This window comes from Typopeltis vanoorti, chromosome 22 (genome assembly GCF_054136105.1).
Source record: "Typopeltis vanoorti isolate ZY-2024b chromosome 22, IOZ_Tvanoo_1.0, whole genome shotgun sequence".
In the NCBI taxonomy this organism is placed as follows: Eukaryota; Metazoa; Arthropoda; class Arachnida; order Uropygi; family Thelyphonidae; genus Typopeltis; species Typopeltis vanoorti.
In genome coordinates, this window is record NC_143570.1 from 19,726,918 (window position 1) to 19,742,743 (window position 15,826).

General features: G+C 35.4%; 1 protein-coding gene across 9 annotated transcripts in view; it reads right to left on the bottom strand.

Annotated features, from left to right (window-relative positions):
• Positions 1-15,826, bottom strand: part of LOC150094194 (heterogeneous nuclear ribonucleoprotein R-like) — a 398,929-nt gene that overhangs the window by 210,567 nt on the left and 172,536 nt on the right. For all 9 annotated transcript variants that reach the window (XM_090412071.1, XM_090412070.1, XM_090412068.1 and 6 more), the window contains one exon: positions 4,165-4,341. In XM_090412071.1, the coding sequence (XP_090268197.1) occupies positions 4,165-4,341 (177 nt within the window). The remainder of the gene's footprint in view (positions 1-4,164; positions 4,342-15,826) is intronic.

Consider the following 15,826-nt stretch of genomic DNA (forward strand, 5'->3'; position numbering starts at 1 on the left):
CAACTTTCAAACCACTCACTCATTCACTCATACCTTCTATAGGTACTTTCAAGGAGAACATATGGTCAGCCCACTCCAAACAGATTGATAAATGTATTAATGTCTGTCTTGAAGATGCAAAAATTAAATCCACGACAATCAGTATAGCAAGTCATGTTATGAGTATTCCTTCACACAGGATTAAATGAAAGAATACACCTGTGGTATACAGAAGTCTATAGGTCCATTTAAAAAAAAAATTGCATATACATTACTCAATAAGATCAATAATGATATTTTATAAAGACATAAGGTCTTAAGAAACCAACTAGACACATCTATCTGATGATCTGTTTGGTATGATATTATAAATTTTATTTATTTATATATGTGTGTGTGTGTGTGTGTGTGTGCGCACGCGCGCACACTCTATGTACATGAATATAACTTGCACTTTTTTTTTTTTTCAAAATTAAAGCTAAAAATTCGTGGTGCAAGATATATGTGGGATTTTCAGAAACTAAAGTTTTCAGGAAAAAACTGAAAATGGGAATGACTTACCAAGAATCTCCTACTCGCTATCGCTACTTCTGGCCTTGAGAGCGGTTTCCTTGTGTACATTGTCAAAATCATATACCCAAATAGCATCATCTTCTCTTCCATCCAGGGAATTAGAGATGCTGACTCCAGCAGGGAAGATTAAGAGATCATCATTAGAACTGTTATGCAACTGGATTTTGAGATTTTGTGTCCGCGGAAGCTATCCCACATGAGGAGAGTAGGGCATTGAAATAAGGCCTGTAGCTGTTTATCCCAAACTGTTCTAATCCAATCACAAACCAACATAGTATCCATCCATCCATCCATTCATCCATCCTTTGTCTTGGGCTCTAACATGAATTCCAGGAGGAAATTTCCTCTTCAGCATTTTTTCCCCTTTGGAATATTACGTAAGGAAGCAACTTTCTTCCATTTGCAGTAATTGTGAGCATGATCGTGCATTGCTGTTTTTCACTTCCAGTTGTACATATTATCACACTTTTTTTTCACCGTTTTCTGTTATGTTGTTTGGTGCGGCAGGTCGAAATTGAGGGGTGCTTGATCAGAATTGTCTATTTGCGATAACATATAGTTATTGCTCTTCATAAGTTGAATCACATAGCGATGAAAATCCATTAGTTTATCCTCAAAATCTTTCAGCATTCTTTGGCAAAAGGATATCCTTCAACGAAGGGAAAGACTTTTCCTCTTCATGAATCTTGTAATCCAACCTCAACTAACTTTCAGGTCTGTTCAATTGATGCCTCATTTTGTAGCTAACTCATGCACTTTGAAACAAAACATTTCGTGCGAAACACAGCAACCATCTTTACTCAAACCTAACACATATTCAAGTAAATTTTCCTACAATTCAGGAAACATTCTACTTTTAGGTCCTCGGAATACTTTTCTTGATTTGTTGGTACTTTCTAATGCAAGTTTCTGTTTACACCAATATCACACATTAAACTCCATCATCGTAAACTCACGGCCTGCTGCTCGAGCCATTTTTTCCCGCAAAATTGATAATTTCAAGTTTAAAACTAGCACTAATTGAATGATTCTCCATATTTCAAGCAAAAATTACCAGTAATTTACAAAACTTGAGATAGATAATGAACAATCCTTCACAAATGACTAATGAGAAGTGAAAGCAGAGCACAAAACAGGCAGCAATGGTAGGCCAGTAGACACAGAGCAGCTATGAAGATGTGCATATGACTGGTGCAGTATTAACAACAGATGCACGACTCAACGACAAAGGCAAGTCGAGAATTGTTGAGTTGAAATGCTAATTCTCTTCAACCGAATTCCAAAATATCTGAAACTGCCATAACAACATTCACTATATATTTCTTAGTTTTAACACGTTCACGACAGGGTAGTGTTTTGCCTGTTTATCATTCCGACGGAACTTCTCATTACTGTTTGCTTACTGCTTCCACCTGGCATGGGCGAGCTCAACTCACACAAAGTTTCAACCCTTTGGTTGAATTTTATTGTTACTTGTTTGCACACCGCTTCCACGTCGAGCTGGTGGGTGGAATCACACACACACACACACACACACACACACACACATTATACAGCATGTTTCAATTCACAGTAGAATTTTATTTCAAGTTAGACTTTGCGATCTGTCTTAATGACATCGAAGATTTCAAATGCAATCAAACACTTATTTCATGTAACTGAAAAATTGGACAATAGTTTTTGGATACTGTGTTTGCCAGTGCAACATACAGGGTGTTCGGGATAAATTTGACATATTTATAATTAATTATATTTTTCCGTAAGTTACACGTATTAACACACACTTCTCTTCATTTAAAAGTTTGCACCCTTCTTCATTCATATACAAGATGTCAGAAAGGATGGATAGCTGGAACCCACCTGAATCATGGAAGAGAATAACTTGTATCATGATGATTCGTGCCCGCCATCAAAATAAGGATATTACGACTGCTGCCCAATGCTCCCTGAATACAGTAAAAACAATCAGGCATGAACTAGAGACTTGCAATGGTGACTACGAGGATGTAGCAAGAAGAAAGATCCCTAGCAGACGATCTGATTGCGTTCGTACAGCAGAATTCCTTGCAAATCTGCAGGAACAGGTGTTGAAGAACCCTGGCATTGGAATTCGGGCTTTGTTCGTGGAGTTGCTAACTGTAGTCAAGCCCTGGATAACAAGGGTAGCCAATGGTAGGCCGTATGTATGGCAGCAGGATTCGGCCCCTTGCCACACCTCTGGGAAAAGTCAAAAATGGTTGTCTGAAAATTTCTACGACTTCACCAGTCCAAATGTTTGGCCTCCAAACTCCCCAGACCTTAACCCCATGGATTATTTTGTATGGGGCGCAGTTGAAAAAGACACCAATCGCACTTCCAGTAATACAAAAGCCCAGTTAATGGATAAAATTAAATCAGCTTGTTCGAGGTTCCGAAGCAGAATTGAAGCTGTGATCGATGCTAATGGTGGTTATTTTGAGTAAATCTTGTTGATAGTATTGTAATTAACTCTGCCTGTAATGTTTTTTTGTCAATTCATTAAATTTAATAGATACAAAGAAGATTTTCTTTTTCCTTACGAAACTGTCAAATTTATCCCGAACACCCTGTATAGTTTTGCTTGTGTCTATACAGCACAGTTTCTGTGGGAAGGGATGTGATTCATTAGTTAGTGCTGTTTTTATCCCAGTTAACTCTAATTGCACTATTTGTTGAGATATATATTCCACAGACTGCAAATGTCTCTGTACCTTATTCAGTGATACAATAAAACTATATGTTTTTCTTACGTCTGCAGTACAGTGGCAGTTGGGGAGGGTGCGTTGTTTACCGCAGGAAGTTACTATTGCCCCAACGTGAACATGTTTAAACTTTTTTTGTGTGCAAGGTATATTCGAAACTTCTTAATTTCTTTTTTCGTAAAGTACAAGTAAAATTGGTGCGAGTTATATGTGAGGGCAAGTTATATTCAAGTAAATATGGTATATGAAATTTATTTTACACTTTTATAATGAATCTTTTCTTCAATGAAAGCATAACACTATTGGCAATTTAACATTACGCAACTCATTCAATTTCAAATAAATCAATTGTTTGCATTCTACCTAGTAAAAACTGTTTTTAAGCCATTGACGATGATCTGTTAATTTCAGACTGAAATATATGGCAAAATATTTAATAAATATAATAAAATAATAAATACTTGTACCCTGTGTTTTCGTGTATATATATTATATAGAACTATGGCACAAGTTTCTCTTAAAACTAGAATAATGACTACTGAAGTGACATCCAACTACCATCACACATTGGAAGTCTGAGTTCAGCTAAATGTGGCATCTTGGCATTGAGTACAGTGCAAAACATGCAGCACATCCAACATTTTATTACCAGACTTATGAAAACACTCCCTGAATATTAGCATGTGGTAGGATCTGAAATTTGCATGGCACGTAAGGTGTCCACATACTTTTGTAAACATAGTGTATGTTCAAGCCAACACATCCAAGTATGAATAAAAAATGTCCATGCAGGCCATATAAAATGGAGGAATTTCATATTTCAAATGTATTAATACTGAATGAATTGCATTTTATTTTTTGATAACATAAAATTTTTTTTAAAAAAAAGTACCTGTTTTACAGCATTTTGAGCTTCATCTTTAGCTGTATATGTAATAAATGCATAACCTCTATTCTGACCAGTTAAAGGATCCATCATTAACCTCAAATCCCACATAGCACCACATTTTTCAAATAGTGGTATTAACTCATCTTCATACACATCTTTTGGGATCTTTCCAACAAATATCTGAATAAAAATATAATAACATCAAATTACCAGGGTGGGGAATTCTGAAATCAATATACTACTAATACTACTACTAATAATAATATCTCTCAACAATGTAATATTTGCACTGCTGAAAGTTATTTACACAACTACACAAAAAACAGCTAGAAACAGATTTTGGCAAGCTAAAATCAAATACAAGGTCTTTACAGATTAATTTATAGAATCACTGTGTAGAGATAGCATGATGCTTTAAAAGATAATGCACCTTAACAAAAATAGTGTACATCTTACTATGTTCAAATTGTTCACTGTAGCTGCCCTAATCATAATGTTGGCCATCAATATAAAATTATAAAATTTTTCTAATTCATAAGACATGAAATTCCAATGTAAAAGAAAATTTCTTTTCTTTTACATTGGAATAAATAAATCTCATTACAAAATTTCACTAAAAATTCCCTTAAGTAAAGAGAGTAATATTTTCATATTTGTCTAACAGTTGCACACCTAAATTATATATAGGTTAACAAATTGCAGGGATGGGATCTGGATTAAAAAAAAAAAAAAAAAAGAACAAGAAGCTATGCATAATCAGTCTGCTAAAAAATAATTTAAAAACAGTAGCTGTCATCAAAGTTTTCTGATGATAAAGTGTGATGACTAGTATCCAGTTCAGGGTAATGTGACCAAAAAAAAAAAAAAATATATATATATATATATAGATAGATAGTGCATGACAAACCACACAAAGACTAAAGTTTTTTTTACTAAATTACACAGCAAATAATTAACTACTTCCATTTAGCGAACACCTACTTTCACTGGATGCAAGTAAACGACTATTTAAGCTTAGTTGCTGGTTTACACTCACAATACAATTTAATGGAATAATTCAAAAAGAAATAATTTAATAGTAGGTTTAATCATTTCAATATTTCATCTCTATCACTGAGACATCTTCAGGAATATGGTGTTAATATTGTAATAACACACAAAAAACAATAAGGGATTGGTTGGTTTATGGTTCATTGGTGCAAGAACAACTAAGGTCACTCTGAGCCATAGCTGTCTCAGCAGTAGACATGGTCAAACGGTACAGCAGTACCGTTTGACCTAAACGGTAAACAGTTTACATAAACAGTAAAAGATAAACTAGTAAATAATATGTATGCACAAAAATTACGTTAAGCAATGCAGTATCCACATATAAATAAAATTACAGTAAAATGTGTTTGTACAAAATAATTCTTTATAAAAGTTGAAACCATCATGCAATCTGAATATGATAATATCAGCATGAATGTATATGGCTTTACTAAATATGTAAAAATTTCATTCCTCTCCCAAGTAAAGTGCTGGCACTCCACCAAAATATGACAAAGAATAAGACGTGCATTGCATTTTTCACACAAGGTGGAGCATCAGCCCTCAGTAAATAAGAATAAGTAAGATAAGTGTGACCTATGTGAAACCTAGCAAGAACAACTTCCTCTCTTATCTTCTCCACATTGACTAGAATGCCACCGTTTAATTTCAGGCTTAATGTCATGTAATTTACTTGTAAATGCTTCCTGCCATTGAGCAATTAACTTGATCTTAAAAACTGTCTGTATATGGTACTGATCTAGCAGTCTCATTTCCATTAATTCCACTGTGGCTGGGTATGGCATCACTGATCGTTGTCTTAGGATGGACCAATTTGTCAATAATTTATGAAACAGATAGGCCTGCAACATCGCATCGTATCACGTTGGTTTCTTCAAACTCTGACAGTTTCCTTCTCACAGCTGTTTCGCCCAGACAGAGTTGCAGTGATTAGGGAACATCATATTCCTCCAGTTTATACCAACAACAAACATGTAACTCATTATATGGCATGATAAATAACTATCTTGCCCATGGGCATGTGACTTCTTTCCGAGCAGTGTATACTGATGATGTGTTCTTTATTTGGCAACATGGCTCTAACACATTATTCTCCTCCACCTCAACAGTCAGCATCCCAGAATCCAGTTCACTGTTGAAAAAAAAAAAAAGAATAACAACAGCTTGCCTTTTTTTAGATACAATAATATGTCTGCCCAATGGTACCCTTTCTTTCTAACTATGTGTGTGTGTGTGCATAGATAGATACATAAACTTTCCCATCACCCCCCTCACCTCTCAACAATATGCTGTAATCAAATCCTTGAACTCTGTTCCATGCAAGCTTCTGTTACACCTTTATTTTGCCAAACCTTCATGTCCAATGGTTACAGTGTCAAAAAGATCAACAAATCATGTCCTTTCCACTTCCTCACATCCCTCTCAACATAAAGGCTACAGTAATGCCATTACCATTCCCTATATCCAGGGAACTTAAGAGAAATAGCCTAAACTTTAAAGTAATATAATCTCTGCACTACTTTCAAATCTTAATTGAAGCTGGTTTCCTTTTCACTCTCCTAAGGATCTACTTCATTCCCCCTCTATTCCAGGTGTTTACCAGGTTCATTGTTCTTGCAATTTATCACATTATAGTCCGACTAGGAGATCTACTAACATCTGTTCATCTTAGCAGATGTTAGGAGATCTGCTAACATCTGCTTAGATGAACCATATATCTGCCACTACAACTATGGTCAGTCAGGTCTAGCAGACCATACCTAGCACAGAATTGGATAGAAGAAAAACTATCATATTCCATCACAGTAAATACAAACTTGAAAGACTCTTTTTAGAATCGGAAACAGATTTGAAAAACCAGCCCAATCTTAATAAATATGGTTGCATTGAGCTTCCCAAGATATGGGGAGCATCAACCCTTGGCCTCCTGCCCAACATCTAAGGCAAGCCAACAGCACTCACAGAAGGCACCCCGCTCATAGGACTTTAGTCTTCATATAGTATAATATCACTTCTACTTATTCTTTCTTGTGTGTTATTACAATATTAACACTGTATTCCTGAAGATGTCTCTGTGACAGAGACAAAACATTGAAATTATAAAACCTGCTGCTTAATGGTGGGCAGTAGATGGTGTTAGTGTAGATGATGATGATAGTTGTGGTTCTTTGTAGTTGGTGGAATGAGTGGTGGAGATGGAGAGTTGTAGAGTAGGTGCCCTCTCTTGATGAATCTTTGGACTCCTTGGAGATGTCACGTAGTAATAACAATTATCATTATTTCTGTTTGTGCTGTAGTTATTTGATTAAACTGTATTAGGACTAGATGCCACATTCAAGCATTCAAGCAATTTGTTCACCATCCCTCACAGAAGACGAATTATGAAAACTTCAGTATGACGTGCTCAAACCATACATCTTTTTGATTCCTATAATCCTAGCTCAAATATCAAGGAAACAATACGTTGAGTCCCCCCCATCCCATACATTTCTGGCATCTCAGAACCAATTTCTTAAGATATACAATTTTATGGCCAATTCCATCTTCCAAAAATAAATGCTCTCCTCTGGATCTTCCTGGTGTCTAACAAGTTCCCTGTGACTGTCATCGTTCTTACTGTGGACAAACTGGGTGCTCAGTAGAAAAGAGAATACCAGAGTGCCAATCTTACATCAGCAACGGGAATTGGAGAAACCTGGCTTTGCACAGCATGGAATAGATACCTTCTGGAATATGATATCTTCTGGTCCAAAACATGCTTACTTCATCGATATTAGTATAAATTTGGACACTTGTTTAAAGAAAATGCTGAGACCTCACTTCACCATTCAAATTTAAAACAGAATGACTGCCTCTCACCATCTAAGATATGAGAGAATCTTATTCTAATCACACATCATTAAAGGGTTTTTTTTTTGTTGCTATTTTTTAATACAGTTAGGGAATAAAGAATAATATGTTTCCTCAGTTAGATCATTGCACTCTTTTATGCATAACATCACATAGATCTGTGCTTCAAATCAGTTCATTCTTCACATTCCACACTGTAATTAACAGATGTTGCCACTGATGATGCCTGAAATATTCAGGATGAAACATATGGCTTTAAATAAATATTATTTATTTCCTTATATTTTCATGTGAATTAAAGAAATCTTTGCTTAGGTTGGTGATAAAACCGCATTTGCATTCGGTAATGTTTCTGATAAAGGGACGCCGAGAAATGTTGTGAGAACGTCCATAAAATATGCTAGATTGTATTCCAACAAAACTTTTAACTCTGATTTTCTTTGGATCAAGATGATGCCCACTGATTTAAAAAAAAAACAGATGGAGTCTACATCCCTTAAGACACTCAACTGCATCATCAAAAATAAGCAACAGTTTTCATCAATTTATTTATTCAAGTACATGCAGTTCTCGCTTTACAAGTCCCAGGGTTTAAAAGTTATTTTTTTTCAGGGATCAAGTATCCACAAAATCAAAAAATACATAATTTAATTGCATTCATAAATAATTGTAATTCATAAAAAATTGTAAAACATTCATAAATATAGCATTTTAAACCACACACACACACACACAGTTATACAGTACAGACTACTATGTGTCAGGTTGTTTCGTTAGACAGACAAGAGTGCCTCACTCACATAATAAATTGGGAAAATTTAAGGCAATTTTATGTTTCATAAAACTGTAATTATTTAAATTTCTTTCTTTGGATTCCAATTGCTGTCAATGGAGTAAGTCTTGCGTAGTTGATAGCATATATCGTCATGCACTTGCAAATCAAGTGTTTTTCTTATTGTATTTCTCTTTTCAACAGTACTGTTAATTGCTATGAAACAAAGCCAAAAATTCTACAAATAATAAATATTTTTGTCTAGCATAAGTTATCATTCTGCCTATTCTATAAGTATTTTATCATCATGTCACTTGCCTATCCAGGAGTTAAGGCTTAAATGCTGGAAGGAAATCATTGGAGGTTTATTGTAGTAAGTATTTGATAGCAGTAGGATAAGATTAAAAGCAAATTTTAATGTTCCAATATTTCGTATTAGTCACTGAGACATCTTCAGGGAGTACAAATAACACTTCTAACACACACACACACACACAACATAATATTCAATAAAACATGTGGGCGACTCTAAAGTCTTATCTAGGTGGTGTGCCCTCTATGGGCATTTGTAGGCAGCCTAGGATGTAAAGTGAGTCTGCTGACAATTATTGTTTAACAAATTTTGAGAAGTTTCATGCATCCATATTTATTTAAATTAGATCGATTTCCGAGTGCTACTGCAGATTCCAAAAACAGTCTTTACGTTTTAAATTTATCTTTATTTACTTTAGAAAGTACTTCATGATCACACCACCTATATATACATTTCAATGTTCCTACTGAATTGCCAATCAAGGAAAAGAAGGAGTAGCCATAGTATTCAACACAAAATACGAGGCTTATCTTCTTGAATGGCAGTCAGTCTCGAGTAGAGTAATGTGGGCAAATATGAGAATGGGGAACTGGACAATGAGACTTATTTGTGCCTATGGTCCCACAGAAGGTTCTACTAAGATAGAAGTGGAAGAATTTTTTGAGGCTTTAGAAAAAGCAACTGACACAATGAAAAAGGAAAAGTTGGTCCTTGTTGGGGATCTAAATAGCAGAGTAGGAAATGATTGTGAGACATACAAAAATATTTTGGGAAAATTTGGAGAAAAGAGCAAAGCTAATAATAATGGCAAATATCTGTTGGATTTCTCAGGACATGGACTGGTTATTACTAACACCATGTTCCAACATAAAAATGTGCACAAATTCACATGGAGAGAAGAAGCAAGGAATAAGAAAAGTCTCACTGACTATGTTATTGTTGACAGTGATGTTTTCTCCCTGGTGCAGGACACCCGAGTGTACAGAGGATTTGAAATTCAATTTTATCCTGCTCAAGACTAAATAGTGATCATTTCCAATTTCAAATCTTCAAGAAAGTTTTAAAGCGAATAAAAGTTGAGCAGCTCTCAGATGTGAACTGTAGACTAAAATACACAAAGATTATTGAAGAAAAAATGAAAGAGTTTGAGAACAGGAATCAAACCTTGGAGATTCAGTGGCAAACCCTGAAGAAAACGTTGATTGATTCTGCCAGAGAGGCATGTGGTGAGGTTGTCTGCAAGGATAAAAAAATCAGAACTCCCTGGTGCACACAGGAAGTTAAAGAGGCAGTGAAGGAAAAGAAGAAAGCATATCAAAAGTTCCTGTCAAATAAGTCAGCTTGTGCTCTTAGAGAATACAGAGACAAATGCAGGAATTCTAAACACTGTGTAAAACTAGCTAAGCAAAAGTCATGGGAGGACTTTGGCAAGAATATAGAAAATAAATATCAAGAAGGTGGTAAGATATTCTGGAGGTTGTTGAAGAAGCTTAGGAATGGAGGAAAGAGTGCTGTAAAAGGAGTTAGAGATGATAAAGGTGACATGAAAATGGGAGAAAAAGATATCCTTGAAGTATGGAGTAATTACTTTGAAAAACTGTTAAATGAAACAAGCAGTGACGACAGCACAGTGGTAAAAAACACTGACCAGGCATGCAGTCAGGAATACATATCCATACTTGAAGTAGAAAAAGCCATCAAAGGCTTGAAATGTGGAAAGGCAGCAGGAGTAGATGATATTCGACTAGAAATGCTGAAGTATGGTGGTATAAGAGTTTTACAGTAGCTGCACTGCATAGTTCAGAAAGCCTGGACAGAGGGACGAATTCCCGATGATTGGAGTAGAGCTCTCATAGTACCCATATATAAAAAGGGAAATAAAACTGAATGTGAGAATTGCAGAGGTATTTCCCTACTGAGTGTTCCTGGCAAGATCTATGCAAGTATACTTGAGAAACAATCAAGAAGAATTGTGGAAGAAAAGCTTTTAATGAAGAACAAGCTGGATTCAGGCCAAATAGAGGCTGTCAGGATCAGATCTTCACTTTACGACAAATAGTTGAGAAAGCATGGGAATATAACAGAGATCTGTATTTAAGTTTTGTCGATTTGGAAAAGGCATATTACAAGTTGCCAAGAGAGAAGCAATTCAATATGCTACAGTTATATGGTGTCAATGGAACATTACATCAAGCAATACTTAGTCTTTATTTGAGTTGTAAGTCAGCAGTTAGAATAGATTGAAGTACAGGAAGATGATTTAATGTTAAATCTGGTGTGAGACAAGGATGTACATTATCCCCTCTGTTATTCATTATCTATATGGATCACATTATGAAGGAAAGTGGTATTAAACATGATATCAGAATTGGAGATGTTAATGTCAGCTCTTTGCTTTATGCAGATGATGTTATATTTCTAAATAAATCTGCTACAAGTTTGCAAGATTCCCTGACTAAATGGAATAATAACTGATACGGTATGAAGGTCAGCATTAAAAAGACAAAGACAATGAAAATAGGCATATCAACTGTGTTGTGAATGGAGAACCTGTGGAACAAGTAAAACATTTCAGCCACTTAGGCATAATTTTTAGTGAAGATGGTAAATTAAATATAGAAATAGACAACAGAATCAGCAAAGCTGGTATGGTGGGAAGTCAATTGAATAAATTCATATGGAATAAGAGAGAAATTAGTTGGAACACTAAATTAGCTATATATAAGACAGTTTTAACTTATGGATCTGAGAGCTGGGTCAGAAGTAAAACACTTGACAGACGTGAGACTGCAGATATGAGAGTCCTGAGAAAGATTAGAGGCATGAACAGTTCGCATCAATGGCAATATCATATTAAAAAGGAGGATATTAGGAAAGAACTTGACATTGTCAGCATCCAGGAATGAGTTAGCAGAGCTAATCTCAGGTGGTATGGTCACTTAAACAGACTGGGTGAGGAAAGATTAGCAAAATAAGTGTTCTCTGCCAGGTTGGCAGGAAAACGACCCAGAGGAAGACCAAGATATAGGTGGATTGATACGGTACAAAGTGCCTTAGAAGATGATAGAAATATAAGATCTGATAATGTTGGAGTCTTGACAAGTAACAGACTGATTTGGAGGAAAATTGTAGATAAGAAGTTAGTAATGTGTAATTTTTTTCATGTAGCACTATCATATCCTGTACACCCCTTGAGGGTACATGGCAGGAATTTGATGATGATGATGCTATGTGACCACTGAATTTCAAATTCCTACAGCTGTAATCTACTCCACCAAAGACTGGCCATCCCTAGACCTGCCAAGTGTTTAGCAGGTTCTTTGGAGTTGTAAATTATCCTAGAATGGACAGCCAACATCAGAATTGCTGAACATAAGATTATATCTGTTTCCACCACTACAGCCACTCAGGACTTACTGACCATGCTTTGGACACTTATCACAAGATATGTTGGAAGAAGGCCGCTCTATTCCACTTCAGCAAATATAAATAAAACAGACTATTCTCTGAATCTTCTTCTCCCTTGAGAAACAACCCACAATCTCAATAAATTTACTTGCATAGAACTGACCAAAATTTGGGGAGCTCTCATCCTCTAGACCTCAGCCCACTAGGAGATATGATTTAGGATTTTAGGTTTAGTTTTGGTTGCCACACTTCAGATCTGTATTTCAGTGCAGTGCCTGCATGCACATACTGTTCTGTACTATGTTCCCGATGATGGCAATTCCACTTTGTTGTAATACAAGAAATATTAAAGTTATTTAAATTATTATTAGTTTACATGGAAAGTCCCTTAAAAAATTGCAGCAATATCTACGAGGTTTGTCATGGAAATTCCCAAACTTTTTAAATAAAAATTTTCCTGTTTCTAACTTAGAAGCTATTTGGCTTTGTCACCTTCAAAGTACTCTCCTTCACTTTCTATACACTGCTGCCAGCATTTCTTTCATTCTTTGAAAGATTTCTAGAACACTTCTTTTGGTATGCTGTAATTCACTAGTGATTTTTTTCTTTAGCAAGTCAGTCAATTCAAAACGTCAATTTCAATTTGGGGAATAAGAAAGTCTGCTGGTCCAAGCTCAGGCAAGTAAGCAGCTGTGGAACGAACATTATTTCATGTTTTATCAAAAACTGATGGATTTAGTAATGATATACGTGTGAGGGTGTGTTATCATGATGAAGCATCGGTTTTCGCTCCGAGCATCAGGTCTTTTTTATTTTCTGACAGCCTCATGAAGATGTTGCATTATCTCAAGATAACACGCCTTATTCGCTGTCTTGCCTTGTGGAAGAATTCATGGTGAACAATGCTTTCAGAAAAGAAAAAACTATCATCACTTGAGGTTTTGACCACACCTGTCCCATTTTTTTGGGTCACATCAACCTGTTTGACACCCACTGTGATGACTGAGCTTTTGTTTCGACATCATAGCTGTAAACCCACGTCTCATTTCCAGTAATGATGTTTTTTAAAAAGTTTTCATCCTTCTAAGCTCGACTGAAAAGCTTTTGGCTCACACCAACTCGAATTTGTTTTTGACAAATGTTTGAAGAATGGTTTACAACATTTTTGTACCACAGTCAAGCATTACTGCAAAAATAATTATACATAATTCTGCCCAATACGACATCATTATTGCAGCCTATTAATTATTATGATTATTTTTATCATCATCAGACCTTCATGGAGTCAAGAGACTCATTGCAGGAGGACCCACTTTTACATGCACAGCTCATCCTTCTTCTTCTTCTTCAACCGTTTGGTTCTGTCCACTGCTGGATAAAGGGCTCTCCCCATGGTTTTCCAGACCACTCGGTTTTCTGCCTCTCGAATCCATCTCACTCCTGCAACTTGTTCCAGTTCATCCCTTCACCTTCTTCTTGGTCTTCCTCTTTGTCTTGCACCATCCACTGGTCTCCACTCTGTTGTTTTTCTAGTCCATCTCCCATCACTGAATCTGGCAATATGGTCAGCATATCTTCACTTTGCATGTTTAATGTATTTTACAAAATCCGTGACACCTGTTTGAGATCTTATCCAAGTATTTGTCTTCCTATCTCTTAATTGTTACACAAGCTCTAAACATTGTGTTGTTTAGGGCTTCTGTTAAAGTCCATGTTTCCCTCCTGTATGTTAGGACAGGAAGTATGCACTGGTTGAAAGCTTTCCTTTTTAGACTCATAGGGATGTCACTTCTGAATATGTCTCTCATTTTCCCATAAGCCATCCATCCAAGGCGAATTCTTCGTTCAATCTCTTTTCTTTGATCCTCAAAGGATAACAATTGGCCCAAATATACATATGAGGAAACTTGTTCTATTTCATGGTTTTCAACTTTGACAGTTCTTTGGTTTATGTGTTGATTCATCATTATTTTTGTTTTTTCTCTATTTATTTTTAATCCAATTACTCTGGAGGCTTCATTTAGCCGATTTAGCCTTTCTTCCAGATCTTCAAGATTATCTACTATTAGAATAACATCATCTGCAAATTTCAGATGATGCAGCCTTTCTTCATTTATGTTTATTCCTTTTGTTTCCCAATCAAGGCTTCTAAAAGACTTCTTCTAATGCAGCTGTAAATAGTTTGGGAGATATAGTATCACCTTGCCGGATGCCTTTTTGTACTGGAAACTTTTCACTGTTTTTATATAATTTAATTACAGAAGTTGCTTTATTGTAAATATGTTTTAGTGTTTCAATATCTGGTTTCTCAGTTCGCTGGGTTTCAAGAGCTTTTAATGTTGCAGATGTTTTAAATTAATCAAATGCTTTTTCGTAGTCTATATAGGCTAGAAGGGTTTATTGTATTCAATTGATTTTTCAATGAGCTGTCTTAATGTGTGAATATGGTCCAAAGTATTGTAATTCTTCCTAAATCCAGCTTGTTCACAGAACTGCATTCCCTCAAATTTATTTTATTCTATTATTTATAATTTTTGTGAAGACTTTATATATGGTGGGGAGCAGGCTTATAGGTCTGTAATTTTTAATTTCTTCCTTATTGTCCTTTTTAAAAATTAATATTAGAAGTGAATTGTTCCAATTTTTTTGGAATTTTTCTCTGTTTTAGGCATTTATTAAAGAGTTTATTGAGATGTTTGATGACAGGGCTTCCTCCCAGTTTTAAGTCTACCATAATCTCATCTTCTCCTAGGCCTTTCCATTTTTCATTTCCCACAGTGCCATTTCCACTTTACCTTGTAAGATATCAGGCCATTGTATTCTTCCTCACTCGAGTTATCCTTAGTTGATTCTTGGATGTCTCAGTCCTTGTCTTAAAGAGTTCAGTAAAAAATTCCTGAATTCTTTTAATTATTGCATCTCTATTTCTTTTATAAGTTCACCATTTTTTCCGCTTACAGCAGCAATTTTCTTTGTTCCAACTGATAATGTTCATCTTCATATTACTATTGTTTTTCATTGTTTCTTTAATTTCTCTAGTATTTATACGATCTAATTTCATTTTTCATCCTTTTGCATATAGTTTTACAAATTTCCAAATATTCTATTTTATTGATCTTATTCAAATCTCTTTTCATATATCTTCTTTTCTTCATCGGAAGGTTTCCGCCCTTAGTTTTTCCTCTCTTTGGTGCCTTTTTACACCTCCCATTTCTAGTGCACAATTCAAAATAGATTTTGTTAAAATTTCATTAGCATCATTGATGGTAGTA